General features: G+C 36.7%; 1 protein-coding gene across 9 annotated transcripts in view; it reads right to left on the reverse strand.

The window, feature by feature from the left end:
* Window positions 1-16,646, reverse strand: part of CDC42BPA (CDC42 binding protein kinase alpha) — a 183,156-nt gene that overhangs the window by 73,789 nt on the left and 92,721 nt on the right. For all 9 annotated transcript variants that reach the window (XM_041425099.1, XM_041425098.1, XM_041425105.1 and 6 more), the window contains exons 7-10: window positions 5,744-5,837; window positions 4,788-4,988; window positions 3,958-4,206; window positions 138-217 (exon numbers count right to left, since the gene is read on the reverse strand). In XM_041425099.1, the coding sequence (XP_041281033.1) occupies window positions 138-217; window positions 3,958-4,206; window positions 4,788-4,988; window positions 5,744-5,837 (624 nt within the window). The remainder of the gene's footprint in view (window positions 1-137; window positions 218-3,957; window positions 4,207-4,787; window positions 4,989-5,743; window positions 5,838-16,646) is intronic.

The raw sequence follows: 16,646 nt of genomic DNA on the forward strand, positions 1-16,646 counted from the left end.
TTTGAACAGACAGCATTTTAGATTATGGTAATTTCCTCAACAAACCACATTCTTTGATATCTGTTCAATACATTTCAAAGACAAAGTTAGAACACTGTGTAACTAGCCTGCATACAATTTTTGAACACTTAACTTACCAGCTACTTGTGTATGTGAAACCCACAAATGGTAAATGATGGCCAGAAAATGCAGTGTGGGATGGTGGAGGCATTGTTTCCTAGAAAAATAATAGGACAGTTGAGTAAGCAGTATCCTACTGGACTTAAACAGATTTTCCAGTTTAACCATAAGAGAAGTGTTAGTGATAGTATCATATGGACTATACTCACTGTCATCCTTATCTACAGCCCAAATATGAAACAACATCAACTACATCTATTTATAATAGCATTTAACATATACAAAAACAGAGCATGCTGACATAAAAATGCCTCTCTCATTAAATAGGCTATTGTTGGAGGAAAGCAGAAAATTACACATATGAGATGCCAATTTATTCCTTCTTTTTTCCAAGAAGCACTTAGCACAAAGTGCAACACCTTTCATTCCCTGCTATGCTCCTCTCTGCTATTCAGTCAACAGGGCCTCCTGCCTGTAGAATTAACAGCCCACTTCTGAGTGGGCCATCTCTATTTGGAGAGAACAATCAGCAGGCATTTACTAGAAAGAAATAATACCAGAGAGTGTTCTAATCCCATTAGTGCTTTGACCATTTCTTCATTCTTTGCTCCTCTTTCTTGCCAGACAAAGAACTACAAACAAAGACAAATCTTTGAACTTCTCTTCAGGCTAAAATAACCCTGTTTTTATTTTATTTGGACTATTTGAAGTTTTAATATTCTTAAATTTTCTGTTAAAAGCTTCATATTTAACCCCAAGATGCAAGGCTTATGTTGCTGTACTAGAGAAGGCCATAACAGTCACCAAAAGAAAACGCCCAAGAAGATGATTATTGCACTGGAAGTGATAAAATATTTCAAATTGTCAGAAAAGGTATGTAACAATTTCTTTCTAAACCAAAACAAAAATTAATGAAAGGAACCAGTTATACATTTCTTTCATATAAAACTCAGCAGGAAAGGACAAGGAGTAAGACTGCATTCAAAAGAAATCTGAAATTACCTTTCCAGTGATGATGTCAGCTACATTACATCACAACCTTGTCCTCTTAGCTGACCAAAACCTTTATAACTCTGTTATAAAAGGGTTCCCAATCAACACTAATGATATTGCTAGATTGTGTAAATTCATGAAGTTGAGCATTTTGGAAACTAAGGATAAGATGAAATTACAAAACCTTAACTTTCCACTAAATCATAATAAATATCAATTATTACAGATTACTATGGTTAGAAAAAAGTAAAATTCTAATTCTCCTTTACATTTTGTTTTCACCTTTCATAGATTCAAATTTCAAAACTGTCTTCACAGGTAACTTGAAAAATATCAAATGCTTAATTGCATGATTTTAACAGCCCACATGGCAATTCTTAGGCAGCACACAGGTTACTGTTCTAAAATATTGTATCTATTGGTCATAAGGTAAGGTTCTGTGAAAGGATTTGTTTGGCAGAGATCAAGATGTGTATCTCCTGCTGCTTGTGTTAATTTAGTGGTACAACCATGCTGAGAAAATTATGACTGAATCTCTCAATAAGGCTACTAAACCAGTTAAAAGTTAAAACCCAGCACAGCTTAGGCTGCCTGAATATCACAGTTCTGCCCTTTATGCTTGTGCGTATGCTCAACATACTTTTTAAATGTCATTTTTATGTATATAATTTTTCCATGGGACTATGGTCTCATTCAAAGTTCAGGAAGAATAACAACCATGGCTTTTCAACACTGTCTTTTATCTTCAGCATTGGGTTTTCCTCATTTGCTCTATGCAATTCAAATCTTGCCAAGAATTTTTGAAAAAAAATAAAAAAAAGGTCTCATGGGCTTATCTGTGGTGCTGACTTCTATAATAGCAGAGTGAGTATGTGGAACTTCCTCAAAAGATACGTATGAAATATGGAGGAAAAATACCTCCCAGTTATATATAAGGAATTTGAGGCAAAGCAATATGAAATACAATGTCCACTGGTCAAAGCAAAAATGTAAAATATTCTCAGTCGTGCAATGCCTTTAGGCTAGGTTTTTTCAGCAGTTCTGAGATACTAGGTGTGAAAAGAAATGGCAAGAAAATAACATCCTTATATTAGAACAAAACCTTCAGATGTTTCAAATTAGGAAACTGAAAAATAAGCTCTAGAAACTGGCACTTTTCTCTAACAGTTCAGGGGCATTGCTTTTCACCCCCAAATGTCTGAAGCAAATTAAGAATTGGACTCGGTTTTCTCAGCTGAGAGTCCAGTAACTCAGCAGAGGAGCTTTCTTTCTTCACCTGCAGGTCCCTGTTTCTTCACAATGGTAAAGCATTCACACTATACTGGCACAGTTTGAAAACCTCAGGTGGGAGACTGGGCTCTAAAAAGGAGGAGTGGTGGAATGGGCAACACTAAAATGTGTGAACAACCTCTAAAAGGTATTTCAGCTTCACAAAGAAAGACCGGCCATATACAGCATCCACTCCAGCTACTCCATCCTCATAGCTGTTGCTGGACAAAATAATATGCAAACAGGTATCTGAAGATGGTATAAACAATTTTTAAGATAAAAATACTTCTGTTGCGAAGGGAGGTGGAAATATCAGAAGTAAGTGAGGAAACTAAATCAAAGAAGTGAAAGTCATCCTATGCAGCTACATTGATTTGCTTAATTTGCCCATAAGGAAAAGGGGTCTGAGATTTAACCAGAGATCACAGGACCACTTAAACTGGAAAAGACCTCAAGATCGTTGAGTCCAGCCATTAACTGTCAGGTCCCTCACTAAATGACTTTCCCAAGGACCACATCTAAAAACCTCCAGTGATAGCTGACTCCACCACTTTCCTGGGCAGCCCTTTTAGTAATGAAGTTTTTCCAAATATCCAAACTAAACCTCCCCTGGCTCAACCTGAGGCCATTTCCTCTTGTCCTGTGGCTTGTTACTTGTGAGAAGAGACTGACACCCACAAAATATGTTAGTCAAAATGGTTTCCATGTTTTAATGTGCAGCTAGAGAAAAGGGAATGCGAATAATGATCATCTTGTCTAAATCAACTCATGTTGCCACTTATCTACATGGTCAGAAAACTGAGTGAAACTGAGATGCACATGCAGTTCAGAAAACAAAAGCAAAAGTGGTGAAAATGCTTTACCTCACATGTAAACAGCAGGTTTCTGCATCTTTCAACAGACACACACACAAACACACCCAAAAATATTTCCAAGGAGAGAGCACAAGGCATTCCTCCAATGCTAAGGCATCTATCATCTGTCAAAGCTCCTTTTCAAAAGCATAGAAACAGAAAGTCTGGTAAAATCAAGTTGCAGAGCATTTTAAGGAAAGGCAAAAATATCTTCTTGTTCCTTAAGAAACAGCTGTAATATTTCTCCTACATGTCTCAAAACTCAAGTTGGAGAAAAGGCTGGAAAAAGTTTAGTGGAAATGAACTGAAGGGAATGAAATACCAATATGAGCAATTAGAGTAGAGCAATAAAATACAATAAAATGCAATATGCAAACTTACACTAATTCTTAGCAATGCTCTGCTAGAAATAGTCTTGCAGCTATCTGTATGTAAATGCATTATTCTTTATAAGACATGGACACTAAACTTGTTACTGCAACCGATGTATATTAGCTAAAGCTACACGTAAAGCTACAATGAATTTACAAAAGTTATCCTTACACAAGTATGATTTTAGGACCAGCCTACAAACTATGAAAGTATTCCCCTCTCAGTTCTTCAAAGCAGCACCTAACTGTTATTTATGCAGAACACAGCGAAATAAACTGCCTTTTCCATACATTTTGTTACAAAGTATACCACAAAGGCTGATTCATCAAAACGTTAATTGTATACTTACAGAGTTTTTTAAGCAATCATCATCCACATCAAAGTTTGATGTATCAGTAGGGCTGCTGACTTCTGGGATGTAAGGTGCTTCACAGTTCCTAATGTTGTCCCAATCAATCCCAGCAAAAAATGGATGGTTCTTAAAGTCTTCTATTCCATTTTGTCCAAGTCGATGCTCTCTGCTACAAATGAGCCTTCGGATGAGGTCCTTTGCACTTTCAGAGACATCTGTCACTTGAGCAGGAAACTGAAACCTCTCCTTAAAGATTAAAATAAGAGGAGATAGTTTATTACCAAGAAGAAGTTAGAAAAAAATACCGTCTTAGTGAAAATCATTATCTAAAAAAAGAAATGTGCAAATACTCCAGCTCTGAAATACACGCAGTAAGGTTTCAAGGAAAAGACTTCTGCTGAGGATAGAAACTATTAAGATATTTTGTCTTCTAGTTTTTCTCCTATATTTACATATCTCTTTCACTACAGCTATTGAATCTTACAGCTAGCTCCATGTGGAATAACATTTTAGAATCTTCTGCATAAGCCAAGGAATGGGTACACCAGAAAAAAAGAAACACAACAAGACTGATGCAATGTAGCCAAGACAGACTCCACAGAGTGAATTAACATCTATGTTTCCAAACCCAGATTATAAATTTTAGCCTTATTCCAAAGCAAAGTCATCTGCAATCCATAACCATTAACTTATTACATGGAAACATTTTTTGTTCTACATTTATGAACACTTAACATAATTAGTACATAAAAACTTATTTTTAAATACGTGTTCAAGTTACCCCATTATTAAAAATTAGCTTAGAGACAGACAGAAAATGCACTAACTTTGTGGTTCATTATTTTCCCATAGGTCTCCACCAAGGACTCAGCATAAAAGGGCGTTTCTCCATAAAGCATTTCATACATGCAAACGCCCAGGGACCACCAGTCACACTCGGGCCCATACTTCCCTTTTCCATCTTCCATGGCCTGCAAGATTTCTGGAGAGATGTAGTCTGGTGTTCCAACTGCTACTGAAGATTGGACCTGGGGAAGTTACATTTTCAGGATTAAAATCAACTTTCATCATTACAGACACTGTGGTACTATGCCCATGTATATATAAATTTAGTCCAGCATTCTTGTCGTAACAAGAACTAAACATAAGCAAAAGCTTCTAAATTCATACAGAAATACTTAAGCATCCAAGACACTGCATTAATAGGCAGCCCAATAATATACTTTTGCTAAACTATTATCAATATTTAAAAACAGATAAAGGACAAAACTGTCAATTGTCAGGACTAGAGCCAGTAAGCAATTATAGATTTGGTAATCACATATATTAAGTCAAATACTTTGTAATCCCCTGGGACATGATTAAACATACCAGAATTACATTCTAGTCACACTTAATGTACAAATTTAAATGTACTAGAAGAACATTATCCTATTTCAGTATCTCATCCTGCTCATACTACAGCTTACATTTTCAATAAAGATTTTAAGCTCAGAGCTTAAAACTGAGAGATTCATAGTTCATAAACACCTACTTGGCATTGACAGCACAGCTTCCCTTTATTTATTCATGAGCTGACTGTATGCTAAGAAGTTTTTAATATACCGCAAATCCAAGCAGTCTGCAGCTGAATTTTCAATAAAGTCAGTTATATACCAATGCCATTTACAGCTCCATTTCATTTGCCATAAGGCACCTATTCCCTTTATTAGCACACATTTTGTGGCTATCAATGGACTGAAAAAAAAAAATATTTAGGAATTTATTATTCTTTCTAATTTACCGTTCCATCTTCCATCAGTTTCAGACAAGAACCAAAATCTGCTAATCGAATATGTCCATTCATATCCATCAAGATGTTGTCTGGTTTTATATCCCTGCAATTAAACAAATTCCAGGATTAGTACAAAATGCATTGCATGAGATGTATTCCAAGCATTAACTCTGCAAGTCTTTTTCATTCAAAATCAGCAACCCGACAGTCACTCATGATATGGTGAAATTTGCACTAGCGACATTTCATGAGGCTGTAGATCAGTCAAATTCTACAATGCTTCTTAATTTTAGTAAGAATTGTGTAGTTAAATTCCTCTCATGTCTCAAGCGTAGACAGGAGAATCTTACTTGCTCTGAGCTTTCGTATATTAAATTTTTAGAATTTTACTGAAATGCTCTCAAGCGGAAGATGCATGCTTGTACTGGAGCTGGAAAACAACCCCTAGATTTTACAACAGAACAAAGGCCAATGAAATCCTGAAATAGTTAACACATTTTTAGATTTGATGTCTTTCATTGCCATTCCTCCCTCACATGCATCTCAGTTCACTGTGTACCCCTGTCGTGACCACTGTACACACCACCGCAGCTCTGCCTGGCTCTTTCAGGTCATGATGCAGATGGAACTACCCTTCCAAGCAGGCAGCATAATAAACACTCCTCATATTGTAAACTTGGCCTTTTTTGTCTCAGGCTTTTCCTAAGTGTACTGAAATACAGGAAGAGTGTATGTTCCCAGGGTACAGCTGAGTAGGACAAAAGCTCTCAGTTACCAGAGGGACATTTGTTGTTCAACTTGTAAACGAGGTTCAAATGTTGACATTTCTTTTCAATTAAGTACAGATATTAGAAATACACATCAAGCTACATTTAAAAAATATCTGACATTATTAGATTCTTATACCATCCTTATCTATTGTATTCAAAACATAAGTTATGACTGTATGAATACACGTCTAGAAATATTTTCTCAGGGAACGTTTTTAAGATATAAGAACAAACCCCCTAAAAAAAAAAACAAAAAAAAATTAAGTCCTCACTTTGCTTCACTCCCCAAACAACTTATAAAATGAATGTCACTGATTGCTTTTCAGACAAATCTAAAAAATATTCACAAGCTAAAATGTTCACATTGCACCTGAGAGCAAATTTTCTTGTTTAGATTTTGGTGTTTTGTTTTTGCTGGTAGTGTTTTTGGGGTTTTTTTCCCCAACTAAAAGTCAAGTTATAGACAAGACTTACTGATAATTTACAACAGAAAAAAAATTAGACCCACACCTTGAACAACATTATAGAAGCTACAGCATAAAGGTGTCACAGTGTTACACACGGTGACAATTAATATGATAACAATTTGTTGTTTGGAAGAAAAGAACTTCCTGAATTTGTGTTAATCAAAGACAAGCAGGCAGTGGCACATGCTGAAAAAAAACTTTAGGCACCTTTCAAATGCTCAGAAACATTTACAAAGTAGAAAGCAAACAGTGCAAGAAATCACACTTTCACAACCTGCAACTGAGCATAAAGACAATTCTTTACAAAGTAAATCAGAAAAATAACCAAGTCCATTCTCCTAAGACCATTCTTCCACCTGATTTTTGCTGACACTGAATATGCCAAAGAATTGCAGCCTCCAGACTGAGATAGTTGTGTTTGTTTTGCATTCACCCACCAAAAACATTCCTTAAACAAGCTTCTAAATAAAAACAAACACATGCCATTGAGACTGCTGGAATTATAACTTCAGTTTAAAACACTTTGCAAAAACATGCACCTAAAATCCAGTTCCTCCTAGAAGCTGGACCTAGTTCAAGCTAAACAAAAACATGAGTCACCCTCGAGGCTCCATTTATCCTTGTTCTATCTTTTAATATATTCCCAAGAGAAATAATAATAACATTAATAACCATCATCATCATCATCCCAACCTCTCCCATTCAATCTCACAAAATAGCAAGAAAACATGAAAAATCTCATTGTGTTGTCAACACTGTGCAAAACCAAACCTGCAAACAACACTGAATGCACTTGAAGGAACAACGATTTCTTGCAGAGTGGCATTTGTAATGCTCAGTAATAACTTCATAAGAATAATTTTTACAGCTAAGGAAAAAAGAAAAGACCAACTCAATAAACACAAATTCTTTTCAGCTCTTGTAACAGAAGATATGGACGATGAACAACTGTTCTGAATTCTGAGCTACATTAATAAAAGACAGTTTGAAAGACAAGAATTGCTGGTACCTGCAGAGCAGAGTAGGCTATAAGCAAAGGGAAAGAAAATTATGAGCCCCAGAGGGGAACAAGGAACAGGAGTAATTATTGCCAGTGTAACTGAAGAGTGTGAAGGTGGTGATTATGGAAAAAATAATGTCTTAAACCCTGCATCTTTACTGAGCCTGCAGCAGTTAGATTGCATTAGAATGATGAGTTTTATTCCAGGTTTTCTTTTGAATGACATTTGTTTACTCTCTTTAGTTATGAGAACTGATCTATCTCCTGTTCTAAAGAGAATACAGTATCCTCTCTTCACATTCAGTCCACCTTGCCCAGCTTGTCCCAGTTCCTTCAGTATGGACTGACTCCTTCTACTTCCATCTCAACTGCACTTTTATTCCTATCTCTCCTAGACTCACCTCAAAAGCTGAGATGGGCCAATCCTTCACAGCCGATCAGCCCCAAATTTCCTCCCTTTCTGTTTCCTCCTTTTTCCCTCATCTTCTTCACTTCCAAGTCCTCATCTCCCTCCTTGTTCAAATTTAAATAATCTTTTTTTAATCCTGTTTCAGTTCTCAGCAGTCACTATTTACTCACAGTCCCATTCCACTGGCTTCCTATTCCTATGATACAGGACAGCTATCCTCTTTCCTCATGTCCAGTTCCTGTCCAATTTGCATAGTAATCTTTTTGGCACCAAAAGGAAGAGAACTATCAGTAACAGAGACACTCCACAGAGTCTCTAGTATCTATTTATCAGCATCTCCCCAAATTCCTTCAATATCACAGCCCTGAAGCAGTGCAAAGCTACAGCAGTGCAAAGCTACAGCAGAAGAAAACTGAAAAGTATTTAGGGATCAAACTCTGCACAGAGTTGTTTGGAACTCATAACAACTGAAATATTGAGGGAAAAATTATAACCTGAAAATATCTAGGTGGGGGGCAGAGGAATGAAAATATATCCATGACTCATGGAGGATTCACTCCTGAATTTCAAGTCTCCACATCCCACAGCAGAAGATTTTCTCATTGGTTTTGTAATAATTATTTTATTAATTGAAAATCTATATAGGAAAAGCAATCCATGATTCTTGATCTTGTTTCTGGAAAGAGGAACACTTACTGCTTCAGGCAAACACTACAGAAGGAAAATTCCAGACCAAGTACCTAAAATCTGGCAAAATTTATGAGCAATAATGAAAAGTTATATGGCTCAGTGAGTATATCACTGGGCTGTATCTCTGTAGATAAGAATTACCAGGTGATTGTGGGTAGACCATTTAAGCATCACTCAACAAGAACCATGGTGCTCAGTCAAGCAATTAATATCACCTGGCTAGAAGGCCGTGGAGCCCAAATACCCCACTAACTCTGTAATTAGTTCACTGCAATAAATGAAAAAGCCCACTTGAAATATAAAATACTTAATCCACTTTCAAGAAATATAAACAATTTTATATAAAAATATAAAAATAAGGTATTTTATGAGCCAGACCTATAGTGGGGACAAGTGCTGAATGGGGGCAATTGCTGTGACACCACCGTGCTCTCTGGAGACCCAGGGCTCACCAAGGTCCCGACAGCTCAGCCCTACTCTGACAGCAGCTTCTGGGGGGAGGAAGCTCAGTGTGCAAGGGGTGCAGGTTGCCAGAGCTGGACCTGGCATGAGCCAAACTACTACAAATTCTTCAAAAACGCTCCACACTGAATTAAGGGAACACAGAACTCAACATATCTGATTTTTTAAATGAGTGATTTAACAGCACCAAAGGAACTAGAAATCTGGACCAAAGAAATTTCCCTAGAAACAGATATGTCCATTTAAACTTTGACTTCAACAGAGTGTCCAGGAGCAACTTCTACTCTTCTGAGCTTTGTTTGCCTTGACTGTAGGAGAAAATCAGCACTGCACAGCAGCTTTGCTGCTGTTTTCTGGAGAATGCAATAGGAATAAACAGTGTGTAATACTGAACAGTTCACTTGCACTGAAAATGAGTGAAGGCTAATGAAAAAAAGAAAGAAAAATCTCTAATGAATCCTTCCTTATAATGCTTCTTAGTTTAATTTGGGGAGCTGTTCTTCAGATTGGCATGTTTACCCAGATGACTTCACTCACCTCTCTTTAAAACCGTTTACTTTCTTAAGCTGTAATTAAAACCCAAACATTTTACATACTAACTGTGTTAATATAAACAACATTCTGAAATAGGACTACAGCAGATACCTGGATTATTGCCATTTATTTTGATTTCTGTGTTAATGAGCCAGAGTAGAATTTCATTTGTTCAGTAAGACTCAAGAAAAAGTATTCCCTCTGAGACATGCTAAATCCATAGCACATTCCAGCTGTAAAATAAACTAAAAAAGAATTTTTAATACACGCGAACGTATTTTTTCCCCCGGATTCATTTCATATAATAAAGAAAGCTTGAGGAATCGTGAGGTCTTGCATATTGAAATTTGGACTAGAAAACACCCTTAGGTTCCTTACAACTTGAATTATCCGATCATCTTATGGTTTCAAAGCATAAGAGTTCCTGAGGTTCACCTATGTCATTCCTTGAATCACTGGATCAAGGCAATTCTGTTATTTTCAAGACCACATTCAGGTCTCCAGAACAGGAAGCAGCAGATTTAGAAGAATCTCAATTTTGTTTCAAAGGCACCTTCATGGAGAAGGGGACAAGACAAACAGAATGGAAGATGCATCAAAAATAGAGGGACAATTATTTCAAGAACTGTATCAGAATAATTGAGCAGCAGTCGTGTCAAACACTACCGAAGACTGTGCCAGTGGGTCAACCCACAGGCTTATATCTTCTAAGTTTCTGTGATAAAATTCCTAGTGGCATTAAAGATTTTGACCAGTAGGGATCCCTCTTCTTGGTAACTGTACAGTTATGATGAAGAATTTACTTGGTTTAGTTATTCATCTGTATCATCATTTTTTCTTTCAAAACATAAATGATCAGACAGAAATGGAGGAAGAAGCGAGTCCTTCTCCTCAAGATCAACAGAAGTGGCCAGGTGGTGCAAGTAGGAACCTCTTAATATGTCCAACTAATCCTCCTTGGAATAAATTTCAGGTACTGAGGTCTGTCCTTGCATACACAGCTGAGCTCTTAAAAAACCAGCAGAACTGAAATGAGAATAAAGGGACTCACACTGCTGTAAATGCACGGTGTGAGCTGAGCCTGAATAAAGATACGGACCTGTCTGAAGGAGCAGTGTGATAGCTGAGCTACTAGTTTATTCGAGCCCAGTAGATAAGAAAGAGATAACCTGGAGAACTAATTTTTATTTCTAATGCTAACATTAGAAAAGCATGGAAATCAATTAATTTTCCTAAACAGGTCACATGCCTCAAGACATGCTATTTTTGAACAGCAAGAAACAAAGTGAGTAGCTCAAGTGAATTATTTTTCTGCAAAAAATTCACATGAACAGTATTTTTTAATGCTACCAGTTCAAATTAAAACACCAGAGAATTTGAGAAAAACAAATTAGTTTCAGGTGTAACTTCTTGCACAGAGAAACTGATGCAGAAAGCTTATTACCAATTAAAGATTTCACAGTACATTATTTGCTCGTTGTACATGCGAGAGCATTCCCCAAAAGTATAAATCAAAAGGTTAAAAGCAGACATCAATGATTATAATTATTCACTCTTACAACAAGAAATGCCATCCTTTGCCAAGTTACCTACTTCAAGAAAAAACACAACCAAGACTTCACTGCCAGAATGCCTGGACTTTTTATCCAAAATTCATTCAGAACACAAGATTATCCTTAGTCAGGACAGAAGTTTGGCAAACTGCTTATTTCACTCCCTTCTGTTGTTTCAGGCAGACTTTCCCTCCATACAGCTCTCTCACAAAGAAATGCTACATCCACAATTAAAAACGAAGACGTTTGGTTTTGGCAGCACTCCAATGAAATGAGAAAATTTGGTGCCTGTGAAGATTTTATTAAGGCATTCTGTGATGCTCTACTGACAGCTTGCTTTAGATACACAGAGTGAAACAAATGGTGAACTTCCATTGAGAATGCTGGTCAAATAATGCCTTTTTCACAGTCAAATGTATGGACATTGATGTCCCGCGGGTTATTTCTATTTTCCATTACAGTGGACTGGGCTGTATCAAAGTCAGCATTGCCATATTCTGCCAACTCCGGTTTATCTGAATTCTGATGAGCAAAAGTAGAAATAGGCTCCATCTGGCAGAAAGACCAACGTGCACTGAGCCAAATTGGATTTGGACAGTCGGCAGTTATTCCTCAGCAATCCCAACAAGATAGGCTGCACAAGATAGCAGCATGAGAAAACTGGAGTATGTTGTACCTCATTAACCATGCCTCTTATCAAGTACTCTACTGTGCCTTCTCCTAAACAGACACTCCTTCATTTTTGGGTGAAATCCAAAAAGCATGTATTTCGATTGAAACCAAAATAATTTAAATAACTTTGATCTTAGCCTTATTATTGGTATAGCACCCAAACCATTGCAGCATGTTTGTATACTAAACAAAACCTGCTTCATGAAAAGCTGACAAACGAAAGCTTACAAGCAAATAAGATGCAGTAGCCTTGCATATAGCCCTGAAGTCAACAGGAACAGGCAAAGACTGACACTTCAGAATTTAAGCCTTAATAAGAAGAGCAACTACAGGGGGAAAGAATAAATGCTATAAACAACCTTATTTTATAATTATTTTTTTCTTAAATAGTACCTTAACAGTGTAAAACTCCCTTACTTTCTCTTTAACTCTTGATAATAAATTATTATGTGTGTGCTGTTCCAGAAACATCCAGTAATTCACCTCTGCTAAAAGCATCTCTCTGCTCTAAGCAGCCGGAGATTCCTTTAAATCTCATTACATTCAATAGACAGACACTCATCAATTAGTTGGAAACATCAACCAAACCATGACAATAAAGGCTCCAGATCTGTGATATAATCATTATTTATTGATCAGTGTGGATAATTTTATATTCATATAGTCACACATCCTAACCAAATTTTATTCTTAGTAATATCACAAAACTAAATTAAAAACTCTACAAAATTCAAGGTTCAAAGTACTGCATGAAGTACATTTAGTGCAGCACCTACAGAATCAGATACTTCCAAACTAACTTAGTTCCACATCACACTTTCTGTCAAAGTGTACTTTTTTTAATCCCTAATCCAGACAGAGAGATAATTTCAGTTTTCACTAAAAATAAGATAATTACATTACATTCTTCTTTTACCATGAAGAATCTGCACCACAGACTTGAAGTATATAATGCAAAACAGACTAACACTGAGTTTTTTGTGTGGTAACACAAAAAGTAATGAATTTAAGTACCAATGAAAGATACTCAGATGAAACATTAGAAAACACTTCCATAATAATGACAATAGACACTAGAACAAATTGGTTCAGGAAATGCCACCATCTCCATCACTTTTCTTTTAAAACCAGTTAGACAAATGTCTGTCAGACTGGTTTAGCTACAGTTTGATCCTGCCTTGAAGCCCAAGGAAAGCACTAGCTGACCTCTCCATGTCCTCTCCCAGTCCTCTGCTCTACAGTCTTTAATTTCTGCCACTCAGACAAGTATTCTGGACACAACACAGTGTTTACCTTATGCTATCCAATGTTCTTTATGAATTTCAAATGCTAATAAAGGAAATAATAACAAGCAACAGGGAACGAGTACATCAGCCAACACATATATATCTTGAGTTTGTTCAGGCACTCATATTCATTCCTGAACACTTGAACAGAGTGTAGTTACTGGCTTATAAATATATGCTCCACCACATCATATTATAATATCCTAGAATTAATTTACCTCAGAAAAATGTCTCCCTGTGGGCTTTGTGCATATGTATTTGTTTCCAAGTAATGGATATCTCAAACACGGTAACAGTTGCAAACCAAGAATAATTCTTTTTAAAAGCTGCTTATGTCCATTTTCTTCCTTCTCTTAAAAAAGTAAGTAAAAGGGGCGATTTGAAAAATTCTTTTGGATAAAAGCTTGGCAGCTACATACTCCCCATAGCTACTGTCTCCATCTAAAATGCTAATCAGCTGACAGAACCAGATACCCATGGAAAAAACCCTCACATGCAGGTTAGGCCCTCATGCAGCATTTTAAAGAGATGTCAAGGGAAAGTCACTTGTGATTGTCTAGGGATTATTTTTATTGCTTTGTCAGCTTTACAGACTAAAACCAGGAACACATTGTGCTATTTGATAACCATTGTAAATTTGGTACCTTACAAGGCTGATTTACAGATTGATTTTAAATGCCAATGAAATAAGAATAAAAGAGCAGTAGACATTATCAGAAAGCCAATTCCTCATGTCAAACAATCAAGCATGCAAGAGAAAGCCCAATGCATTCAGAAACTTGAAAAAGTTCATATTAAAAAACAGAAGTTAATTTACTTCAGGAACTGTTAAAAACAAATTGAAAAACCCAATCCTCTCATAGTGGATCAAGAATACACAAGTTTGCAACTTTCCTCAGGGTTGACTTGTAGCAGAGTTACTGGTATTAGACAAAAAAAAACTTGTAAGGACTTAAATATAAAATTGAGCACACAAAGTATTGAACATTTGAATGTTTAATAATGCAACTATTCTTGAACAGAATAGTATTATTGAGTAAAATTTAATACATGGAAAGATGAAAGCCTTGTACCTCATTTCTTTTTGGGTAATTTTAGTAGCTTTTAATAACTATTCATGATGGTCTCTCCTGCTGCAAATGACTGAGGTACAAGCATAGAAGTTTTGAAAGAGAAGCAAACAAAAAAATTGGAGAACCAAAACAGGAGTGTTTTTAACTATTTCTTTTTCAGAAACAAAAACTGATTTGGAAAACAAATACTTGGTTTGAAAATCACAAACATCAACACAGGAAATCAGTAAAAATTGCTACTAACTGAATGCAATTTGTAAAAATCAAGGAGACAACACTTGGGAAATGAGGTAAATATTCTTACATGAACTGAGCTGTAACATAACCACAGCACAATACTGTAAAGCTCTGGAGGTACTGTGCCACTCAGTGATCAAAGCCAATCCAGAATTATGGTTAATTTAAAAGGACTACTCAAAAAATCCAGTGGGAAATGGCTCTTGGGAATCTGCTCTCAGTGACCTTGCTCTGAGCAGGAGGGTTAGATCAGCTGACCTAAAGAGGTCCCTTTCAACCTCACCCATCCTGTGATTCTGAAATTATGACTAAAGCTGCCTTTTCAATTTTACTTCACTAATAACCTTCTGGTTATGTTGTACCAAAGCTCTTCCAGCCTAATTCTGAAACGCAGTAACACCAAAGTACTACAGGTTCAATTGTAGCAGCCTACATACTTCTGACTTCTTGTGGCTCAAGACAGAAACTATCTTTGGCCTTTTAGCATTAAGCATGTGTCTATTTTTGCACTGGAAATTGCAGTTCATAAAACAAAGACGAGCAAAGTCCTTCATTCTCTCTGCAGGGATATGACAGGTAAAGCCACGAAATTGTCTTGATTGTATCTTGACATTTAACAACAGGCTTACAAAATTTGTTAAAATTAAAAGCTTCCTTTCCCTGATCTAAAGTCTGACTAACAGAAAGCCCCTATTTATCCCAAAATGCTCAGCAATCAAGGTTAGTCTCAGACATTGCTTACAATGTTAAAATAATCAGAGCTGGCAAGATTGGCCTGAAGCCATCAGACACCACTCCATGAGCAGCCCTCCACACCACTGCTCTGTCACACAAGTTTCCTCTGTGTAAAAAGTCTTGGCTACCAGAGAAGGCTCATCTCCTCATATGAATGCCTACAGCACACACATATGTTTGCATATATATATTTAAGACAGCCAGGAGCAAAACTAGGTTTATAGGAAGACTTTTGGGTGGCAAAATATGTAAGAAATGTGCTGAAGATGCAAGCTAGGAACTATCCTGCCTGGACTACTTATTCCAGGGCATGGATTATTTTTCTCACCATGCTTTCATGAGCTAAATTGTTTTGTAAATTTGCAGTAACTATATGCATCCTTTTTTATTATTATGCTAGACTATTCTCAGGAATACACATTCCCTAGAACAGAGCACTTCAATACATGCAGAAGCAAATTATTCCTATTAGGGCTGTTTGCTTACAGAGGGCTCTTCAAAACCCAACTACTTGCAGGCAGAAAAATTCAAAAGAGGTGTTTAAATTATATCCTTATGTGACTAACTAACTCAAAATACTGAAGCAACCTGAAATGAAGGAGCCCCTGGGAAAAATGGGATGGCAGGGAGCAGATTGCTCACCTAGCAAGGGGCCCTAAAGTAAAAGAACACAATTAATAATAGGCCATGAACCAGAAGCTGTGCCACGTCAGGCTATGCATGATTCCTGAAGGAAGAATTGGGTACCTTGAATTTACACAGCACTTAGAAAACAAAACAAAAAGGCAGAGTTCATGTTTCTATCTCCATCTGGTGTTCTTCTACTTTTCTAATAAGCTACAAATACAGGCAGCAGAGGACCTGGCTGAGGGCACTCACTATTTTCGCCTCTCTAACCTGCCCAGCTGTCACAATGCTTTTTTTGGACCTGATCACTCTGCTTATAGTTTCACATTCCTCAACAGAAACTCCACACCAACAACATTCATCAGGGAAAACTGCCATTTGAGTCAACATTGGAAAG

Source organism: Onychostruthus taczanowskii, unplaced genomic scaffold, assembly GCF_017590055.1.
Source record: "Onychostruthus taczanowskii isolate IOZ18803 unplaced genomic scaffold, ASM1759005v1 scaffold87, whole genome shotgun sequence".
In the NCBI taxonomy this organism is placed as follows: domain Eukaryota; kingdom Metazoa; phylum Chordata; class Aves; order Passeriformes; family Passeridae; genus Onychostruthus; species Onychostruthus taczanowskii.